The sequence below is a fragment of the Rutilus rutilus genome, assembly GCF_951802725.1.
Source record: "Rutilus rutilus genome assembly, chromosome: 4".
Classification (NCBI taxonomy): domain Eukaryota; kingdom Metazoa; phylum Chordata; class Actinopteri; order Cypriniformes; family Leuciscidae; genus Rutilus; species Rutilus rutilus.
In genome coordinates, this window is record NC_140212.1 from 30361415 (window position 1) to 30384656 (window position 23242).

Genomic DNA, 23242 nt, shown 5'->3' on the forward strand with positions numbered 1-23242 from the left:
TCAGGTCAAAATCATAATTTTAACCCCCCTACCCCCACACACCCTCTGCAGAATCGTAGATATATTTTTTCGACCTTTGGTTGAGTCGACATGAAAAGTGTATTGTTATTCATAGCATTCATTTCATTAACATTCATTTTTTTAAAGTTATTTTCCATTACCTTTTTTTTGGTGCGTTTTGGAAGTGCTGGAGGTTTCGGTGCTGGAGGAACACTTTCTTTGTCTGCGGTTTTTCTTTTTTTAAGGGGTGGTGGTTCTGGTGCCTCATCATCTGATGAGTAGATGCTATCAAAACATGTTTTCTTTCTAGGGAAACAAAGAAAAAGTACAATTGGATGCTCTTCACTGTTTAAAGTCATGTGAATGGCCAGAAAGCTCAGAGATTTCATCAAAAATATCTTAATTATTGGATTTTCATGTGTTGAACCATTTATTTTGTCTTGTTACTTACTTGGGAATCCTTTTTCTGGCAATTTCAGGCTCTGAATTTATGTCAGATGTGTAGCTGGCCTTCTTCCAGTTTTTTGCCACATTTTGAAAAGATGCTGACAAATGAAATACAGTTTTGGAGCTTTTACATGTTGTTTATTAGAGCTATGTGAGATCACATTTTACAGTATAGAAAAAAAAAATATTAAGATTCTGAACAATGAAATACAGGTATTGTATTCTTGCTGTACTTGCAAGTCTGTACAGCAATACTTGCTGGGCAAGATCATGTTTAATTTACAGTATAATCTCCTCTTACCTGACTCATGCAGGATTCTGGTTCTGTGACGGGTCCACCCTTTCTCTGGCTGTGGTTCCTCCATGGTTCTGACGCTCTTCAACACCTTGTCAAGGTCTTTATATGGAGGCCACCAGGAGTAGCCGTCTGCGTACCATGACTTGGCAATTGGTCCAGTTGTACCTTCTCCCTCAAACTCCACTATTAGGTACATTTTTTTTTTGTCTTTTTTTTTTTTTGAAACCAATTTTATTTTATTACTCCGATAAAATTTTCAACTATGTAATTCAAATGCATAAACTATGTAACAAAAAGCACTGATAAAGAATTAATTTGTATGTAAAAGAGGAATTGCAACAAAATGATGTTGGTATGGGATAAGAAAAATTTTGTTCTCTATTTCCTCAAACTCAAAGAAAGATTCCTGGTTGTTGAAGGTACTGTAGGCAACATAAACTTCATCCTTGAATGAAATTATGTTCTGGAGCTTAGAAGCTTTGCCGCCGATGTAGACGTGACTGTTTGCCTGGTCTAGTTTAAGAGTGTAAGGGCTTGTCCTCAACTCTTTATATTGTGTCGCCTCATGAAAGGATGCAGGGAGAGGACCATTCACATGCTGTTTTTTGAGCAGATGTGGCCTGGTTTTCTCCGTTTTTTTGCCGCTTCTTCGCATCTCTGAGAATCTTTTTATTATTTGACTCAGAGGGCATGTTGGTTTCCTCAGAAGTCTTGATTTTGTTCAGGTGATTCTCATACTTAAAAGCACTGAAGTTGTCAAGAATGCCATGCTTTTTTGCATCATCTGCAAGATGTACGAGGGAGTGTGCATTATACGACAAGAACTGTGGACCATACAGTTGCCCAAAGTGATTGACAAAAAGAACTAGCATTTCATTTGCATAATCACCGTAATCTTCTATGAAACTGTTGTTGCACAGGATGAAGATTCCCACAAAAAGCAGCATGAAGTTTTTGTACACCCCTGTGGTGAGGAGATCCTTCATCATGACCGGTCCCGTATACAGTAAAAACTGCCTGAACTCTGTTGCCTTCCACCTATCAATTTCCCTCAGTGCCCTTGGTTTCCGTGCAAACTCCATGGGCACATATCTTCGCGCATTCACCAACCTTTCTGATAATGTGTTTATGTGAAAACCCGACAGTCTACAAGTGAGAGGACCCAACTTCAGCCACAAGTGGAGAAGCCGTCTCATGACTCCGAGGCACACGAGGTGCATGTAGTCGAGGGGGAAGCCAGACACCATATCCAGGGATGTTTCTTCAAGGGGTGAGATACCACGGTGATGATCAGAATCGGTCTTGTTTCTGAAGCTCTCATTGGTTCTTCGAGGCAAGTCACTTCTTGGAAATGTCATCCTGTTTTCCAGGTACACGCCATCCTCTGTGCATTTTTCACATCCATGATAGCCCGTGTGACCTTTAACATTTTTCAGGAATGCACGAGCAGGTGCGTCGCAAACCATTGATGACAGATGTAAAGTTAACCTCACTCCTTCAAATTCGAATCCATTGGCCAATTCATTTACTTCAGCGATGAAGTCTTCAAGATACTCAGTTAGCGAGGTAGGTTTACATGTGCCACAAAATAAACCTATTGTCACTGGTTCCTCTTGTCTGATATTTTGCAGTGTTCCTAGAATGGGCCAGAACTGTGTTGCTGAGCTCTTGAAGAGGGGCAAACCATCAATGCTGGCCTGAAGCTCCAGTGTGTGAATGCTGCTCAGAATGTCGATGTTCTGATGTAGCACCTCTGTAATGGATTTCAGCAATCCGAAATGGTAATATTGACCACCAGCCTTGACTTGTATTTCAGGGTTCAAACGCATTGTTCCCAGCAATGTCCTTGAGTCTTTTGGCAGATTTAAACTGTGCTGACGCAGTATATCTAATAATGCATTCAATGCAACATGTGTGATTTTTTTTGTTGCCAAATCGTCTTCCAGGGAAGTTGGATCAGATTCGGACTCTGTGTCTGATTCACTGTCGTCAAGAGCACTTGCCATATTGACACCTTCATTCTCATCAATATGAGAGACACAGTCCATAAATGTGTCTTCATCTTCAGTTTGACATTGACAGGTATTGTCACTGTGCGTGCAGCCCAACTCCTCTCCCCAAGCTGTAGTTTGTATTGTCCGCAGTTGTTGATCCACCTTGTCCTTTGCTCTTCTTCTCAGTGTCCAATAGGATGGTTCATTGCAAGCCATAGTTTTAAGACCTTAACAGAAACAAACCCTTTTTTGTAGTTTGTTTACTGGCCTACCAAGACTAGACTAATTAACACAATTGATGTCTGAATTGAAATGTCTGATAAAAATGCTTTTTTTATAAGAAATTGTCAGACGGCCCTTAGAGGCTTTTGCATATAAAGTCTACACAGGCACAAAAGTTTAAGACTGGTAAGAAGGATGTGTATATAGCGTTTGAAATAAGTATCTTATAACATTTTTTATTTTTTTTACAATTTAAAATAATTGTATGTAAATATCTAAAAAAAAATATTTATTCCAGGGATGATGGTGATAATCCTTTGATAATAAAAAATGTTACTTGGGCATTTAATCATATTAGAATGATTTCCAAAGAATAATGTGACACTGGAGCAATGATGCTGAAAATTCAGCTTTGCGTCCCAGGAGTAAATAGCATTTTAAAATTAAAAGTTATTTTAATTTGTTATACATTTTTACGTTTTTACTGCATTTGTTTATTTTTATTTTTTATATAATTTTTTTATTATAGTCTTTAGTTAGTTTATGTTGAGTATAAATAAGACAAACAAATATTCTTGTTATAGCAAGATATTTTCTTCTTGCTGTCTAAATGCGTTTATTAATACTACAAAAAACAGCTGCGAAACCTTTTGTTAGAATTTTTTAGGGTTAGGTGTTTTTTTTCCATATATGCAGCCGCCTATATGTATTTTATATTCTTCACTCGAATCTTCAGATGAGAGTATTGAATAGCGCTTAAGTCTCTCGCGAGAAGTGAATAGGCTCCGTGCACAAAATGGCGACCGTTGACGTTTCGAACTTGAGTGTGTGGGCCAGTACTTCCGGTGAAAACTTCCGGTGATCTGACAACTAGAGCGGGAGACTAGACAACTAGAGCGGGAGACAACGAAACAACAGCGATTTTTTTTTTTATTATTTTTATTTTTATTTTTTCAGAATGAGTGTTTTCAGTATTCAAAAGAGGCAGCTTACAACAAAGAGGTCAGCTTTCATGCGTTCCCCGTTGACGCTGCGATACGGGCTGAGTGGATGCAGAAGATCCGGAGGGATGACTTCAACCCGACCAAAAACAACCGTGTCTGTAGTCGGCATTTTAAGCAGACTGATCATAATGTGACTGCCGGGGGGTTGAGGAGGCTGAAGAAGGGAGCCGTACCGGTTTACTTTTCATGGAATGGGTACAAACTACCTGTGCCCAGACCGAGCGTCTGGGAACGGCGTCCGCGACCTGAGAGTCCCGCACCAGAGTCAGACTCGGACTCGGACTCGGAGATGGAGACCGAAATGGCTCTAGATCACGACTACTGTGTACTCCCTCAAACAGGAGCGAGGGCGAGTAATTTGGCCGATGAGAACGAAGCTCTACGTCGCCATATTAGGGAGCTACAACAGCAGTTGGAAGTCTTCAAACTTCGCCAGCGTTTTGGGATAGATCGCCTGTCTGCATCAGATGAGGACGTGCGCTTTTATACCAGGTTTGCGTCCTACAGGAGTTTCAAGGCTTTTTGGAGTTTAATTGAACCTGCTGTGATCAACAAGATGGTGCGTATAACCAGCGCCAAGACAGCCTCTGCCAGCATCAGCACAGTCCATCACCCAACAACGGTAGGTAACATGATGTGCATAGAGTTGTAGGCCTAATGTAACTGAAATTGGATACAAACTGTTTTATTCTGTAATTGCCCCTGTTGGTTTGTGGAGTTAATTACATCTAACTAAAAAGTAAAAGCTAAAAAGCTGATGTTGATATTATTTTCTGATTTATTCTTTGTAATAACGATATTAATGTCAAGGTAACTAAACAGAGACTTTTGTTTATATATCTCAACAGAAACTGAGACCCATTGACGAGTTTCTGCTGTTCCTGATGTACCTGTCAGTGGGTTTTCCTCTCAGGGACCTTGCAGAGAGGTTCAGCATTCACCGCACTACTGCAAGTCGGATCATCTCCACGTGGACTCATTTCCTGTACTGCCTACTGGGAAGCCAGCGCCTTTGGATTCCTCCAGAGATAGTGAGAGCTCACCTGCCACCTGAGTTTGCAGCTTTTTCTGATACACAGGTGGTCCTTGATTGTACAGAGATATTCTGTCAGACGCCATCCTCTCTGCTCCTTCAGAGTGAGGTTTTCTCAACCTACAAATCACACACTACATTCAAGGCCATGATTGGCATGGCGCCCCATGGTGCTGTCACCTTTGTGTCTGGACTGTATGCAGGCTCTATGAGTGATCGTGAGATCTTCAAGCAGTCCGGGATTGTAAAGCTTCTGAAGCCAGGTATGGCGATCATGGTGGACAAAGGGTTTGTTGTGGACAACCTTGCTCCTTGTAAGGTGTACCGGCCAGCCTTTCTCAGCAACAAACGACAAATGAGTCGAGAGGATGTCAGACAGACACAGTCAATTGCACGTCTGAGAGTGCATGTGGAGAGGTGCATAAGGAGAGTGAAAGAGAACAAACTGTTCGACAAGGACATACCACTGTCTATATGTGGGAACATTGATGAATTGTTCAGTGTGGCCTGCTTCCTGGTCAATTATCAGAATGGGCCATTAGTGAAGGCATGGGCAACTCAGCAATGAATTAAAGATCCATCTTGTTTCTTAAAAAGATTATTTGTGTCATTGTCTTCATTACATTAGCTTTGTGTTTTTACTGCCTTGAAATGAAAATAAAAACGCAACAGAAATTACATTAGAATGTAGAATTTAATAAGAAAATATTGAACAACACTTATTCAACAATCCAATATCAACAATCCACATAGCTTTTTACACTCTGGCTCTCATTTCAATCAGTACAAAAGGTATGGTTTTGTATAGATTTAATATATAATTTAATATAGATTTTGTATAGATTTGTAAAGATGAACAATAAAACCTAATATTAGTTCAGGCTTTGTATAGATTTGTAAAGATATATATATTTTGTATAGATTTGTAAAGATGAACAATAAAACCTAATATTAGTTCAGGCTTTGTATAGATTTGTAAAGATATATATATTTTGTATAGAAACCTTTATGAACAATAAAACCTAATGTAAAAGATGAACAAATGAAACCAGAACAAGAACATTTATCAACTGATTGAAACAGAACTGATTGAACGAACCATTGATTTTTAAAAGATCTGGGGCCGTATTCACAAAGAATTTTAAGGCTAAAAGTAGCTCCTAACTGGCGAATTTAGGAGCAACTCCTAAAAATAATGGGCGTGTCACTCGTAACTTTAGGACTCCTAATTTTTTTGACTAAGAGTAATTAACGAAGCATTTTAGCCCTAAAAGTAGCACCTAAGCCTGGGACAGCTTAAAAGAAGTCGAGAGGACTCCTAACTCACTAAGACCTATTCACAAACCGCTTTTTGTGGCATTTCACGTCGCGATGTTTTGAAATGCGTACGCAGCGGCTACAGGAGCTTCCAATCGCGAGGGAACAATTTTGCATTGTAGGCATAACTAGGGATGCAATAACGCCACCAACAACAACCAAAACTAGGCTACTCATTGCATGTAAACTAATTGTAATGTTGCATTGTGAATCAAATTAAAATGTTCTTCTCTTTGCAAACGTAGGCAGAGGCATATAGTGACAGATTAATTCAATAATGTTGCAAAGATATTGCATCAATCCATATGTTTCATTAGGCTACTAGGCTATTTGTTTTGCCTTACTCTTTGTTCATTTAGGCTATTTATTCAGTTATTCATCATCTTCCGTCATTCGCACTACTTGTGTAGCGCACGCATTCTCAGACCTGTCACCTGTCACTCATCATCGTAGGGGAGGTGTTTGGCATCATTCCCGCGTTACAATCATCAGCCAATCAAGGTGGTCACTTCAGTCAAGCTCGTGCATGAGTACTGACGTCATCCATAGCAACGAAGACTCACTCTTAGTTTAGGAGTTGTCATTTTTCTTTACTAAGAGTAGGTCTGAAAGGCGTTGTGAATAACTTTTAAGAGAAAACTCCTAGCTAAAATCTTTTAGTGCGATTTAGGAGTACTCCTAGTGGTAAGATAAAATGCTTTGTGAATACGGCCCCAGATCAAGTAATGATAGAAAAAGAAATAATCACCCCTCTCCCTTATAACCCTAGCGACCTCCGCATCCTTGTAAATTCTTTGCACAAGAAGGTCCTCCTCTGCAAAAACCACAAAATCGCACCACTGCATTCCGGTGATGAGCAGCTGGCCTTGCACCTGCCAATTGTAGCTGTGGCCTGACTTCAGGCGCAAGGCGCCATTCTGCATGTGCAGGTACCTGCAGTTCACATAGCTCTTCACGTTGGGGCACTTCACCTCCACCAGCCCGAATGGGGGTGCCTCCGTCGGATCAAAAACGACACCATCTGGAGAGGATCCGAGCCAGGGAGCATCTGGATGGATGACAAATCCTGATGGCCAGTAGTTGACATTTTTAATGTGGGTATATTCCTGAATAGCTACTGGCTCCAGTGCCAGCCCCCTCTTCATCAAGGCTGTCTGAACCCCACCTTTGCGGATGCGTTCTGCAAGGTTCTCTGCAGAGCTGTGACCTCGGACATGGCACACCTCCCGGAACCTGGAGGAGGTGAGCCTCATCTTCCTCAGGCTGTGCCACTCTGCGCTGCCACTCTGTTCCCTCGTGGACATCTCGATGGATCTTGCCATGTCGAAAGTGATGTTAAGCGACATTACATTTAGGTGTTGTTGGTGAGTGCACACAAAGGAACATGTGGTTGGGTCCAGCCTGTGACCATCTAACAGCAGGGGTGGTGGAGGGGGTGCGTCTGGGTGGTGGATGATTACCCTACTCACTGGCACTGGGTGCTGGTATGAAATAGGGCTGCCTTCTTGAACGGTCCCAAAGGCTGAATCGACGAGGGGGACATCACTACTTATGGAGAGTGTGGTAATTAATGGAGCAAGGTCTGCCGTGAAGTCCTGGTATGCCTCGTCGACCTTCAGGACATCTGGGTCTGGCAAGTCCCCCCGCACTGCTTTGTAGCGCTTGCTCCTTTGAAAACAGTTAAGTCATAATTAGAAAAAAATAAACAATAACTCAAAACAAAAAGAATCTGACAAGACTGCAGAATACATTATTACTTGACAGTAGTGTCACGATCCGCTCAAGAAAGACAGCGAGGAGGATCCAAGTGCAGTTGAGGTGAGGTTTATTAAAAGGGTAATCCAAAGAATGGTCAAAACAGGCAGAGTTCAAAATCCAGTGAAGCAATCCAAAACAGTAAACAATAAACAGGCTCAGGGAACACGGGAAACCAAACGCGGTGTGACAACAACAACGATACACACAGGACATGGAACAAACAGGGCTTTAAATACAGGAACAAACTAGATGACAACGAGAGACAGCTGGAAACAGATAACAAACACCTGTGCAATCACACAGACTGGAATTGTGGGAAAGGTAGTTCCTGTGAATGACACCGTGGGGAAATGAGGACATCTAGTGGATACCAGGGGAACACAACCAGACACTGTGACATAACCCCCCCTCTACGGAGTGGCTCCCAGACACTCCAAGACCAGACACGGAACAAAACAAAAACTCAGGAGGGAGGTGGCAAGGTGGAGGATCAGGGGGAGGGACGGGGGGCCAGGTCCATGAAGGGAAACAGAAACAGGGGGTAACAGACTCAAAGGGAGCCAGGGTGACACAGACAGTACATTGGGGAAACAGTGCGAAGCAAACAGTTCATCCGGTGGCCGGGGCGAAGCGAACAGTCCCTCGGGCGGCCGGGGCGAAGCGAACAGTCCCTCGGGCGGCCGGGACGGAGACGACAGTCCCTCGGGCGGCCGGGACGGAGACGACAGTCCCTCGGGCGGCCGGGACGGAGACGACAGTCCATTGGGCGGCCACGGCGGTGAAGACCCCTCGGGCGGCCAGGGCGGTGAAGACCCCTCGGGCGGCCAGGGCGGTGAAGACCCCTCGGGCGGCCAGGGCGGAGAAGACCCCTTGGGCGGCCAGGGCGGAGAAGACCCCTCGGGCGGCCAGGGCGGAGAAGACCCCTCGGGTGGCCAGGGCGGAGAAGACCCCTCGGGCGGCCAGGGCAGACACTTTCCCTCGGGCGGCCAGGGCGGAGACTCTCCCTCGGGCGGCCAGGACGGAGACTTTCCCTCGGGCGGCCAGGGCGGAGACATTCCCTCGGGCGGCCAGGGCGGAGACGACCCCTCGGGCGGCCAGGGCGGAGACGACCCCTCGGATGGTGGAACTGGCACCACCGGCTCAAGCACTGGAACTGGCACCACCGGCTCAAGCACTGGAACTGGCACCACCGGAACTGGCACTGGAACTGGCACCACCGGCTCGGGCACTGGAACTGGCACCACCGGCTCGGGCACTGGAACTGGCACCACCGGCTCAGGCACTGGAACTGGCACCACCGGAACTGGCACTGGAACTGGCACCACCGGCTCGGGCACTGGAACTGGCACCACCGGCTCAAGCACTGGAACTGGCACCACCAGAACTGGCACTGGAACTGGCACCACCGGCTCGGGCACTGGAACTGGCACCACCGGCTCGGGCACTGGAACTGGCACCACCGGCTCAGGCACTGGAACTGGCACCACCGACTCAGGCACTGGAACTGGCACCACCGGCTCGGGCACTGGAACCACCGGCTCAGGCACCATCGGCTCGGGCATTGGAACTGGCACCACCGGCTCGGGCACTGGAACTGGCACCACCGGCCCTGGAACAGACACCACCGGTCCAAGCGTGCGCGCAGCCCACACACACCACATGGCTGTGGCCATAATGGCCAGTGTCGCGGTCACTGAGGGCTCAGGAATAGATGTCACCGGCTCTGGAACAGGAACAGACACAGACACAGGAACCGACACAGGAACAGAGACTGGCTCCGACTCAGGAACAGACACTGGCTCCGGCCCAGAGACTGGAACAGACACCACTGGCTTAGGAACTGGAACAGACACAGACACAGGAACAGACACTGGCTCCGGCACAGGAACTGGCACCACCGGCTCAGGCACTGGAACTGGCACCACCGGCTCGGGCTCAGGCACTGGAACTGGCACCACCGGCTCGGACACTGGAACTGGCACCACCGGCTCGGACACTGGAACTGGCACCACTGGAACTGAGACCACCGGCACTGGGACCACCGGCTCGGACACTGGAACTGGCACCACTGGAACTGAGACCATCGGCACTGGGACCACCGGCACTGGGACCACCGGCACTGGGACCACCGGAACAGTCATGGAGGGAGTCTTCCTTCTCCTCCGTTTAGGGACCACCAGACTCGGAATCACCGTACTCGGGACCACCGGACTCGGGCTGGGCAGCGGCGATGCATTCTCTCGGCTGGGCAGCGGCGATGCATTCTCTCGGCTGGGCAGCGGCGATGCATTGTCTCGGCTGGGCAGCGGTGATGCATTGTCTCGGCTGGGCAGCGGTGAAGCATTCTCACGGCCGGCAGACTTGCGTCTCCTATCCCCTCTCTGTCCACGACGGCGAGATGGGGGCTCCGACCCGTCCCTCAGCAACCCGAATTCGAAGAGGGGGCATGGTGGAGGGTATTGTTGGATTCCCTCTCGACCCACCATTCCTCTGCGAGCTCCCCGGGTCCCACGGAAAATGACCAGACGGGTACCCTCGAAACACTCTCTCCTCTCCCGCTCAGTGGTAGGAGGAGGGATACGAAACCCCAAATTGCTAGATCCATACATTGGTGTATCGTTCTGTCACGATCCGCTCAAGAAAGACAGCGAGGAGGATCCAAGTGCAGTTGAGGTGAGGTTTATTAAAAGGGTAATCCAAAGAATGGTCAAAACAGGCAGGGTTCAAAATCCAGTGAAGCAATCCAAAACAGTAAACAATAAACAGGCTCAGGGAACACGGGAAACCAAACGCGGTGTGACAACAACAACGATACACACAGGACATGGAACAAACAGGGCTTTAAATACAGGAACAAACTAGATGACAACGAGAGACAGCTGGAAACAGATAACAAACACCTGTGCAATCACACAGACTGGAATTGTGGGAAAGGTAGTTCCTGTGAATGACACCGTGGGGAAATGAGGACATCTAGTGGATACCAGGGGAACACAACCAGACACTGTGACAAGTAGTACATTAATATTGACGATAATCGTCTAGAAACAGACTGTTATAATCGACATCGTGATACTGGTGAGACAACGTCTATATTCGATAATATCGTCACATTGCCCAGCCTTGACAGTGAATATTACCTTACACCATCAGCAGCTGTGTACTGTCTTGACTTGGGTTTTGTTGAGATGAATACCATGTTACCCACTCTGCCTGGTTTCACACCCTATCAAGTAAACAAACAAATAAACAAACAAATAATGTAATGATGCGCTTGTTTTGTTTTCATTGTGCTTTTTAAACAAGGTGGGTAGAGTTTATATCCAATTTCAAAAATAGATGAAACATCAACAATTTGTGATTAGCCTAAGTTCTTAATACTTACCAGTCTTCGTGGTTTATGCCATCGCTGCTCAGTTTCTGTGCAGCTGAGGACAGGCGGTACTGCTTTCAGTTGCAACGTAGAGTATTTTGTAGTCTGATACAGTAGTGCAACACTGTGGTTGCAGAGAGCGGTTCCAGCCACACAGGAACACTCAGCCAAAGCAATTTGAATTGGTGAGCTGTCCTCAAAAGTAATCTATGAATAAAACACAATTTTAGTATTAAAATTAGACTAAGTCTGTCATTAGATAACAACTATAAAAAACAACAACAACAAACCAGAACAAATAAGCCAGCCTCACTAATCTCTTAAAAGATTTTCTTGGTATTATAATACAGTTTGAATAACAGCGTTAGTAAAGCGTTAAACAGGTTAGTATAGCCCAGATTGAGGGTACAAAATCAGCTCTTACCTCACACTGAATAATGTACCCATAATGAACAGGCCTACTTAAACTTATGCTCCAAAGAACGGGAGCAGTAACAACCAGTTTCTGGGGTGTCCATGAAAGTATAGTTCAGGTTTAAATCAAATAAAGAGACTTAAGTTTTATTATTGTTATACTACACCACCAACTATAGCCACATAAATACCCCAGAATCTGACTTGAACTGGTTTAACACATTTTTCCCCCCTACTCGGTCGTGAGGTCGTGAGGCTTCTCATGCTTCCTCATGGACCTATAACAAACAGCCCTGACGGTCACCCTCCCTGCAGGGTCTTTGTTTGACACTGTGGGAATTCAACATCATTCATGTAATGTTAGACAAAACACACTGGACTTCTTTTCAACATTGTACAGATTTTTTTTTGGTAATTGTTCTACACATTGTCAAATAAATAGCCTGAAAATACTGTAGTTTATTAAAGTTGAATATTGCTAACTTATCTTCCTAAAAAAAAAATGGGGTAAACACGCTTACATTCTCATTTTAAGAGGTGTTCTGAGTAAATGTGATTTGATATGTTTACATTAGTTAATATATTAGGCTAACTAACATGAACCATGAGCAATAGGCCTACATTTGTTACTGTGTTTATTAATCTGTGTTAATCTTAGTTCATAAAAATACAGCTGTTCAATATGCAAAGTCTGTTCATGTTACTTCACAGAGCATTAGGCGAACTAACCGGGTGCAACACAGAATCGTGTAAATTCTCAATTGATGTTGGTTAAATATGCGCAAGCAAGACCGTTTGAAGACGACGAGAGTGCGCACGGGCCGGGTCTCTCTCTCTCTCTCTCTCTGATCATTCTTTCAGTAACATGCACACTTTTTCAGGGTGCTGAGTTTTTGTTTTGGTCATATGCACCTCAACTAAAAAACTTTTTAAAACAATTGATAATTCTACAAAATCTAAAATCTCTACAGGACAGCTGACCTAAATGTTAGCTTCTGCTAGCTAGTTAGCGATACTACAATGTGAATGTGTTTTGCTGTCAATTTCAAACTTACCTTCATAGTTGACAATAAAACTTGAAAGGTACATCTTGTACCCCTTTTCCCGTTTACTCCGGGAGGCAGAGCATTCCTTTCGGACGAGTCTGTGGACGTCTGATATGGTTAGATTGGGCAGGTCTTGGAGACATCTGGTATAAAACATTGCCATCTTGCCGGAAGTACTGACCCACACACTCGAGGGAGCGGAAGTAGAACGGTCGCCATTTTGTGCACGGAGCGAATTACGATGCTCTTGTTTCAGGGCATGCGATTGGCTGTTCGCTGCTGATGTCACTCTTTCGTGTGTGTGTGTTTGTGGGGAGGAGTCAGGAGAGGAGTTCGAGACGAGTCGACGACGGAGAGCGTTGAGCGACACTCATCGTCATGAAGGTAATCGTGTTTAACATGACATGTTAACAAATAGTGTGTCATGCATAATGACCATCATATATGTTTAGTGCTTGTGTAACTTAATTCGTGCACGCTTGTGTTTACGGGCCGCTCTCTCCCTCGTGCACACATCGTCTTTATATTGGGCCACTAATGGCGCTTCTCCACTGCATGGTACGTATGGCTCACTTAACACAGTTAACGTTAATGTGGAGGAGTGAAAGAAAACGAGTAAGAGATTTCGGACAGCCGTTGAGTAAAATGTGAGTGATTGTACACTCGATAACGTCCACTAAGGTTTCGGAAACCAGTGTTAAGTAGAACAGCGCTTCACATTTGTACGTTAACCTTTCTCATCGTCTAACCAGGGGCGTACAATTTTGCTCCTGTTGAGCCGTTGTCCTGAAGAATTAAGTTTCAACCCCAATTAAACACCTGAACCACCTAATCAAGCTTTTATTAGGTGTGTTGAGACAAGTAAGAGCTAAACTCAACGGGACAGCGGCCTTCTAGGACCGAGTTTGGACGCCCCGGTCTAAACCAATCAGAGCAGCTTTTTTTTTTCCGCTCCGTGTTGTCGTCACTCAGCTGTTTTGTGAGGAAAGGAAAAAAACGCACCCTAATCTTTTCCGGTATTTGTTTGTATTTGTGGTTTATTGTGACTGTGTGTTATATTAATGTATAATCATTCTTTATAATAAACTTCAACATATCAAAAGGCTGCTTAATTCATACTTACCAACAATTTGACGAACTGACGACAAACTAAACAAACTTAATACCGGCTAGTAGTAATGAATAAAACAAGAAGTAAAAACACGTATAACAAATGAACAGATACAAAATATATACAGTTAATTGCTAATTACGGGTTATTAATGTGGGTAAATTGATCAAAATGTTGAGTGTGCAGTAGGCTGAGGAAATTAGATTAGATTAGATTAGATTCAACTTTATTGTCATTACACAAGTACAGGTACAAGGCAACGAAATGCAGTTTAGGTCTAACCAGAAGTGCAATAGCAGCAAGTGCAGGATATACAGTGGTTCCATAAGTGCAGAACATGGATATGTACTGAATAAATATAGAGTTGAATACTATTATAAACAAAAATGTACAGATAGATTGTCCTATGAATATAATATACAGATAACTATTACTGTGAACAGAATTTACAGCTAGATATGTACTGAATATAATATACAGATGGCTATTACTATAAACAGAATGTTTACAGATAGATATGTACTGAATATAATATACAGATGGCTGTTACTATAAACAGAATTTTACAGATAGATATGTACTATGAATATATATACAGATGGCTGTTACTATAAACAGAATGTGAGCATAATATACAGATGGCTATTACTATAAACAGAATTTTACAAATAGATATATGTATAAGTTAGGCTAATGAGCAGTATAACAATGGATTTAAAGTAGTGCAAATAAAGTTTGGACAGAAGCTATCCGAGTGAAAGTGCAGTGGAAAGTAATTGCATATTACAGTTAAGGTACGATATTGCAATGTAAACAGTCGGTACTGTAAATAAACAGTCGGCAGTGCAAATTGAGCATATTCCAGTCAAGGTAGTAGTGCAAGATGCATATGTAAACAGTTGTTACTGTAATAACAGTCAGCAGTGCAAATGAACATTATAGTATTGCAAATAACAAAATGGAGGCAGGTGTGAGGAGGGAGAGGAGAGTCAATCAGTATAGAGGGGAGTGGGATCAATGAGGGTTAGAGTTTAATAAAGAGACAGCTCTGGGGAAAAAACTGTTCTTTAGTCTGCTGGTCCTGGTCCGGAGGCACCTGAAACGCCTGCCGGAGGGCAGGAGAGAAAACAGTCTGTGGGCTGGGTGAGAGGAGTCCTTAAGGATGCTGCGAGCTCGATGCAGACAGCGTTTCCTCTGGATGTGCTCGATGGCAGGTAGTGGAGTCCCAGTGATGCGCTGGGCGGTTTTCACCACCCGCTGCAGTGCCTTGCGCTCTGCAACAGAACAGCTCCCATACCACACTGTAGCACAGTTGGTCAGGATGCTTTCTATTGCACAGCGATAGAAGTTCACCAGGATAGTGGAGGAAAGCTGATTCTTCCTCAGTGTCCTCAGGAAGAAAAGGCGCTGGTGAGCCTTCTTGACCAGGCTGGAGGTGTTGGTTGTCCAGGTCATGTCCGCCGAGATGTGGATCCCCAGGAACTTGAAACTGGAGACACGCTCAACAGCCATTCCATTGATGTGGATGGTGTCGTGTGTGCCTCTTGACACTTTCCTGAAGTCCACGATGAGCTCCTTCGTTTTGGTGGTGTTGAGGAGCTGGTTATTTTCGGTGCACCATGTGGCCAGGTGCTTGATCTCCTCCCTATAGGCAGTCTCATCGTTGTTGCTGATGAGACCAATCACCGTAGTGTCGTCCGCAAACTTGACGATGGAATTAGATCCGTACACAGGCTTGCAGTCGGAGGTGAAGAGGGAGTAGAGGAACGGGCTTAGCACACAGCCCTGTGGTACACCAGTGTAGAGTGTGATGGATGTGGAGCAGTTGGAGCCTGATCGAACATTCTGGGGTCTGTTGGTCAAGAAGTCCAAAATCCAGTTGCACATGGAGGTGTTGAAGCCCAGGTCTCCAAGTTTGGCTATTAATTTAGTTGGGATGACAGTGTTGAATGCTGAGCTGAAGTCAACAAACAGCATGCGTGCATAAGTGTTCTTATTGTCCAGATGTGTGAGCACAGAGTGCAGTGCCATGGAGACTGCATCCTCTGTGCTCCTATTGCTACGGTAGGCAAACTGGTGTGAGTCCAATGTGGATGGTAGAGAGTCTTTTAGGTGTGCCAGGACCAGCCGCTCAAAGCACTTCATTACGATGGGTGTGAGTGCTACAGGGCGGTAGTCATTAAGGCACTTCGGGCTGGAGTGTTTTGGCACTGGCACAATGGAAGTGCATTTAAAGCATGTTGGTACAGCTGCTTGGGCAAGAGACAGGTTGAAAATGTCTGTAAAAACCCCAGCGAGCTGCTCCGCACATGCCCTGAGTACGCGTCCAGGGATGTTGTCTGGTCCAGCAGCCTTGTGCGCGCTGATCCTGCTCAGTGCATTGCAGACATCTGTGGAGGAGAGTGTGATCGGTGGGTGGTCAGCTGAGGATTTGAGCTTGGTGGCAGTTTCTCTGTTGTCTCTTTCAAAGCGAGCATAAAAGTCATTTAGCTCGTTCAGGAAGTTGACATCAGTGGCTGCGGGGGTGGAGTGAGAGGGTTTGTAGTCACTGATGGCCTGAATGCCCTGCCACATGCGCCGAGGGTCAGCGTTGGAAAAGTGTCCCTCTATCTTAAGCTTGTAGCAGTGCTTGGCCTCTTTGATGCCCCTTTTCAGATTTGCTCTGGATGTGCTATAGGCTTGTGCATCTCCTGATCTGAAGGCAGTATTGCGTGTCTTCAATAGGAGTCGCACTTCCCTGTTCATCCATGGCTTCTGATTTGGGTATGTGGTGATCTGCTTCTGGGTTGTAACACTGTCAATGGTGGTATTAATATAATCCAGTACAGAGGAGGTGTAGCAGTCAATGTCCGTGTGAGAGCCACTGGTGGCTTGAGAAGCAAACATACTCCAGTCTGTGTGTAGAAACCTTTCCTGGAGTGAGAAATCTGCCCCCGCAGGCCACACCTTGATGGTCTTCACTGATGGCTTCACGCGATTGATCAGAGGTGCATATTTGGGGGTGAGGAACAAAGAAAGGTGATCTGACTGTCCCAAGTGGGGGAGGGGTGTCGCGACGTAAGCTTCAGCCATGTTTGTGTAAACATGGTCTAATGTTTTGTTTCCTCTGGTGTGACAGGAAACATGCTGGTGAAATTTCGGTAGCACTGACTTTAAGTTTGAATGATTAAAATCACCCGCAACAATAAATAGAAACGTCATCTGATGCAAATTATGATGGTCATGGTATATATAGCCTAAGTGTCATGACGCACTGGAAAAAGGAAGCAAATGCAGGCGATCTCAAGAATGTATGTTTATTAAACACTTAAACACAGAAGTGCAGACTCAGGCAGATGGTGAGGGTCAGACGGCTGAAGCAGGGTGGCGCAGGGACTAGATGGCCGCGATGAATCCGGCGGTGAAACGGCGTGAAGGTGAAGACAGGATCCAGACACGAAGAACACACAGCACAGGACTCCAGGAAGAAACCAACTCACGGGAAACAGGAAACACAGCACAAACATCGACCAACGATCTGACAATGAGAGAAGAATTCAGTGAGTCTTTAAAGGAACTGGAGATGAGTGGCAGCTGGCGCCGAGCTGATTACAGATGAGATGATTGACTGATAATTGATACGGTGACACCCACACACACACGCACATGGCACACAGACAACAATAACAAATGCACGAGACAAGCAGGAAGCAGCGCACTCATGAACCGTGACAGTACCCCCCCTCCTAGGGACGCCTCCTGGCGTCCCCAGACTCCCTTACCTGTCGATGGAATTCATCAATAAGGGAGTGATCTAGTATGTCTCTCGCAGGAACCCAACTTCTCGCCTCCGGACCGTAACCTTCCCAGTCCACCAAATACTGGAATCCTCGTCCCCTCCGCCTGGTGTCCAGAATACGGTTAACCGAATACGTCGGTTCCCCATCTACAAGACGCGGCGGTGGGGGAACCGGTACAGGCGGGTTAATTGCTGATCGAAACACAGGCTTAATTTTGGAGACATGGAACACGGGGTGTATCCTCCTGTACGCTGGAGGAAGGTTGAGGCGGACTGCCACCGGACTAATAATCTTGGTGACAGTGAACGGGCCAATGAATTTGGGTGCTAACTTATTCGAGACGGAACGGAGAGGAATGTTCTTAGTAGAAAGCCACACTTTTTGACCGACGACGTAAACGGGAGGCTTAGACCGGTGGCGATCGGCGTTAGCCTTAGTGCCCGCCCCCACCTGGAGTAGAGTCTCACGGGCTCTAGTCCAGGTGCGGTGGCACCTCTGGACAAAAGCGTGTGCGGAGGGAACCGCGACTTCGGATTCCAGACTGGGAAAAACAGGTGGCTGGTATCCTACACTACCTTCAAACGGAGAAAGGCCCGTGGATGACACTGGTAACGTATTGTGGGCGTACTCCACCATAGACAGTTGTTGACACCAGGAAGTCGGATTCTTGGAAACCAAACACCGTAACATTCTCTCTAAATCCTGGTTGGCTCTCTCGGTCTGGCCATTGCTCTGAGGGTGAAACCCAGAGGACAGGCTAACAGTCGCGCCCAGTAATTTACAGAACTCTTGCCAGAATTTGGACACAAACTGGGGACCCCTGTCAGAGACCACGTCAATCGGAAGAAGCTTGAGAGAACTTTGGTGCCGGTCTGGTCGGATGAATCGGTGATGGATTTACAAGAATGTTTTGCAGACACTGACTGGGACGTTTTTAAGAACATCTCTACAGATATAAATGAACTAACAGAAACTGTTTCTAGTTATATTTCCTTTTGTGAGAACATAATTGTTCCCAAGCGATCCCGTTTGATTTATGCTAATAATAAACAATGGGTTACAAAATCCGTTAAGCAACTAATTAACCAAAGGAATATTGCTTTTAATCAAGGAGACATGCTAAAATACAGGGAGCTCTCTAAGCAAGTTAAGAGAGAACTTAAACTTGCAAAGTTTGCTTATAAAGATAAAGTTGTAAACTTATTGAGTGCAGGGAATGCATGCCCTGCTTGGGAAGGGGTAAAAAATATGATGGGTATGCCAACAAAGAAGAGCGTAGTTTCACTTAATGGGACAAATGACCTTCAACTTTCAAATGAATTTAATGTTTTTTTTAATCGTTATGATGAGCATACATTTTGTAATGAGGTGTCTGTTTTTAATGACTCTGCTTGTATTTCCCCTAATGTCCATATTGACAAATGTGCTGTTATCAAAGTATTTAGATCAGTTAAAGAGCGGAAAAGCCCTGGTCCTGATCTTATTGGAGGACGACTTCTTAAAAACTGTGCTGTGCAGCTGGCTGAAATTTTTACTTATATCTTTCAATTATCATTACAGTTGCATATGGTCCCCCGTCTCTGGAAGGACTCTATAATCGTTCCAGTCCCAAAAATAAAAGCCCCCAAGCTATTGAACGACTTTAGACCTATAGCACTCACTTCTTTGGTGATGAAATCATTTGAAAAACTTGTGAAGACTGCCATAATGAACTCTGTGCAGGACAAATTAGACCCTTTACAGTTTGCGTATAGGCCAGGTCGGGGTGTGGATGATGCTACAGGAACACTTTTAAACTTGGTTTTAAAACATCTTGAGGGGGCAGGTTCTCTGGTCCGTTTGCTCTTTGTTGATTTTTCTTCCGCGTTCAACTGTATTAAGCCTTATGTTTTAGCTGATAAACTAAAACAAAACTTTAATATCGATCCTGGCCTGATCAGTTGGCTGATGGACTTTTTAACAGAGCGGCCCCAGCGTGTTAGGGTGAACGGGGTCCATTCGGATGTTCTTTCATCATCAGTCGGATCTCCACAGGGCTGTGTCCTGTCACCGCTTTTATTTATTTTATACACTAATGACTGTCAGAGTAGCTACCCAGGTCATCATGTTGTTAAATTTGCAGATGACTCTGTCATCGTTTCACTTTTAAGTCAGAAAAACTTTGAGCACGGCCCTGTTTTATCAGACTTTGTTGAATGGTGTGAATCTTCCTTTCTCAAAATAAATGTAAACAAAACTAAAGAAATGCTTATTAACTTTGGTAGGTCATCTGTGCCTCTTACTCCAGCTCTTATTAACAGTCAAGTTGTGGAGCAGGTAGAGACCTACAAATACCTGGGGATAGTCATTGATAACAAGCTGCGCTTTGAGTCACAAGTAGATGCAGTTTGCAAAAAGGCTCATCAACGTATGTATTTTTTCCGTAAACTTAGAAATTTTAACTTGGATACTGTTTTTATGAAAATGTTCTACTCTTGTTTTATTGAATCAATTCTTACTTTTTCATTTATTTGTTGGTATGGTTCCCTCTTGGAGAAGCAAAAGAATAGCCTGACTGCTGTAGTCAAAGTGTGTAGGAAAATAGCTGGAACTGCCTTAAACGACCTCAGTGAGGTGTACAAGGTTAGATGTGTGAAGAAGGCTAAGGCTATTATCGCTGATCCTTCCCACCCCTTGTGTCAAGAGTTTTTAATGCTCAATTCTGGGCGCCGCTATAATGTTCCACGGTGTAAGACTAACAGATTTAAAAAGTCTATGATCCCAAGAGCAATTAGTTTTTTAAATGATTGAGTAAACATATTGTATTATTATGTGTTCTGTATGTTTTATGTAACTGCTGCTGTAAACCAAATTGCCCCATGGGGGACAATAAAGTTAAACGAACGAACGAAGGCCATGTAAACGAAAGACGTGGTCTATGACGGCAACCGCTGTCTCCTTGGCTGACGGCAATTTGGGCAAGGGAATGAAATGAGCCGCCTTCGAGAACCGGTCCACCACGGTCAAAACAACCGTGTTGCCCTGGGAGGGCGGGAGGGCGGTAATAAAATCTAGAGCGATGTGGGACCAGGGTCTCGAAGGGACTGGCAGCGGTTGGAGTAACCCATCTGGCGCGCGATTGGAAGTCTTACCAGTGGCACATACCGAGCAAGCCAATACAAAATCGTGAATGTCGCGGGCCATCCGTGGCCACCAGAATCGCTGCTTAACCAAAAACCTTGTGCGATTGATTCCTGGGTGACAGGCTATGTTGGAACAATGACCCCACTGAATAACCTCAGACCGTAGTTCCTCCGGCACGAATAAACGGTTCGGCGGGCACCCGACCGGGGGCGTTACCCCTTCTAAGGTCTTCTTGACCTTCGATTCGACCTCCCATACGAGTGTGGAGACAAATAGACTCTCCGGTAAAATGCACTCGGGAGTAACCAGGCGTTCGGAACGATCAAAAAGACGCGATAAAGAATCGGGTTTAATATTCTTGGAACCCGGGCGGTACGAGAGAGTAAAATCAAAACGACCGAAAAAAAGTGCCCACCGAGCCTGCCTGGAGTTTAACCTTTTAGCAGTACGAATGTATTCCAGATTCTTATGATCGGTCCAGACAATAAAAGGTACCCCCGACCCTTCCAACCAGTGGCGCCACTCCTCCAACGCTAGTTTGACGGCCAACAACTCTCTGTTACCAATGTCATAATTACGTTCGGCAGGAGACAGACGGTGTGAAAAATACGCGCAAGGATGCATCCTCTCGTCCGTGGGGGAACGCTGGGACAACACTGCTCCTACCCCCACCTCTGACGCGTCGACCTCCACCACGAACTGACGTGAGGAATCAGGGGCGATGAGAATTGGGGCCGAAACAAAGCGGTCCTTGAGTTTGGCAAATGCGGAGCCAGCCGCGTCTGTCCACCTGAACGTAGTTCGGGAGGAGGTCAAGGCGGTCAGAGGTGCGGCTAGTTGGCTGAAATTACGGATGAAACGTCTATAGAAGTTGGCAAATCCCAGAAACCTCTGCAGGGCCTTGCGGGAATCTGGAATTGGCCACTCTATCACAGCCTTAACCTTGTCAGGGTCCATGCGAATCCCCTCGGACGAGATAACGTACCCCAAAAATTGAACCGACTGTGCGTGGAATTCGCATTTCTCCGCCTTGACAAAAAGCCCATTCTCTAGCAACCGCTGAAGCACTCGTCGGACGTGCTGCACGTGTTCCTGGAGAGATGAAGAAAAAATCAATATGTCATCCAGGTAAACATATATGAACTGATCTACCATATCTCGCAGCACGTCGTTGACGAGTGCCTGGAAGACCGCTGGACTGTTGGAAAGCCCGAAGGGCATAACCAAATATTCAAAGTGTCCCCGGGGGGTATTAAAGGCGGTCTTCCATTCATCACCCTCCCTGATGCGGACCAAATGATAAGCATTGCGTAAATCCAGTTTCGTGAAGAGAGTCGCTCCCTGCAACCTCTCGAAGGCTGAAGACATCAACGGCAAAGGATAAGTATTCTTTACCGTGATGTTGTTCAGTCCTCGGTAATCAATGCAAGGTCGCAGGGATCCGTCCTTCTTCCCCACGAAAAAGAACCCCGCCCCTGCAGGAGAAGAGGAAGGGCGAATGAACTTGGTTGCCAGAGAATCAGAAATATATTTCTCCATGGCCTCCCTTTCTGGAGCAGAAAGTGAATACAACTTGCCCTTAGGCGGAGATTTACCTGGCAGTAGATCTATAGCACAGTCGTAGGGACGATGAGGAGGAAGAGAAGCAGCTCGAGACTTACTAAACACCTCCTTCAGGTCGTGGTACTCCTCGGGCACGGTTGACAAGTCCGCTGCTTTCTCCTGTAAGACAGACACGGAAACAGACGAACAGGCAGACAAAAGACAAGACTTATGACATTCAGTGCTCCACTCATTGATAGTTCTGTGTTGCCAGTCTATTTTGGGATTGTGTTGAGTGAGCCAGGGGTGTCCAAGTACTATGGGGGCCAGGGGGGAGTCCATGATGTAGAAGGTGATGGTTTCAGTGTGGTTTCCGGAGGTGGTGAGTGTGAGGGGAGCAGTGGACAGGGTGATAACGGGGAGGTCTTGGCCGTTGAGTGCGTGGACAGAGATGCGTTGGGTGAGTGGTTGTAGAGGAATGTGGTGTTTGATGGCGAAGTGATGATCCAGAAAATTACCTTCGGCCCCTGAGTCCAAGAGTGCATGACAGTGGTGTTGGTGATGCGACCATCTAAGTCTAACCGGGAGGAGAGTAGATGTCGCTGATGGTGTTCCTGAGGTCTTAGCAGCGGAGATCCCACCCGACAGTAGCCTCATAGTTACTGCCGGGCTGGGCCTTTTAACGGACACGTGTTCAGAAAATGTCCAGATCCTCCACAGTACAAACAAAGGCCCAGGGATCTCCGCCTCTCCTTCTCCTCCCGGGAAAGCCGAGCTCTTC

At 45.6% G+C, this 23242-nt stretch overlaps 2 protein-coding genes across 2 annotated transcripts in view; one reads left to right on the forward strand and one right to left on the reverse strand.

Moving 5' to 3' along the window:
- Positions 1-23242, forward strand: part of LOC311289728 (uncharacterized protein) — a 118958-nt gene that overhangs the window by 61884 nt on the left and 33832 nt on the right. The gene's annotated exons all lie outside the window — the stretch shown is intronic.
- Positions 8125-9926, reverse strand: LOC311289880 (uncharacterized protein). Its single transcript, XM_084408136.1, has 2 exons — positions 9915-9926; positions 8125-9517 (listed from the first exon to the last, which is right to left on the reverse strand). Coding segments are annotated over exons 1-2 (1035 nt in total). The 5' UTR covers positions 9916-9926; the 3' UTR covers positions 8125-8483.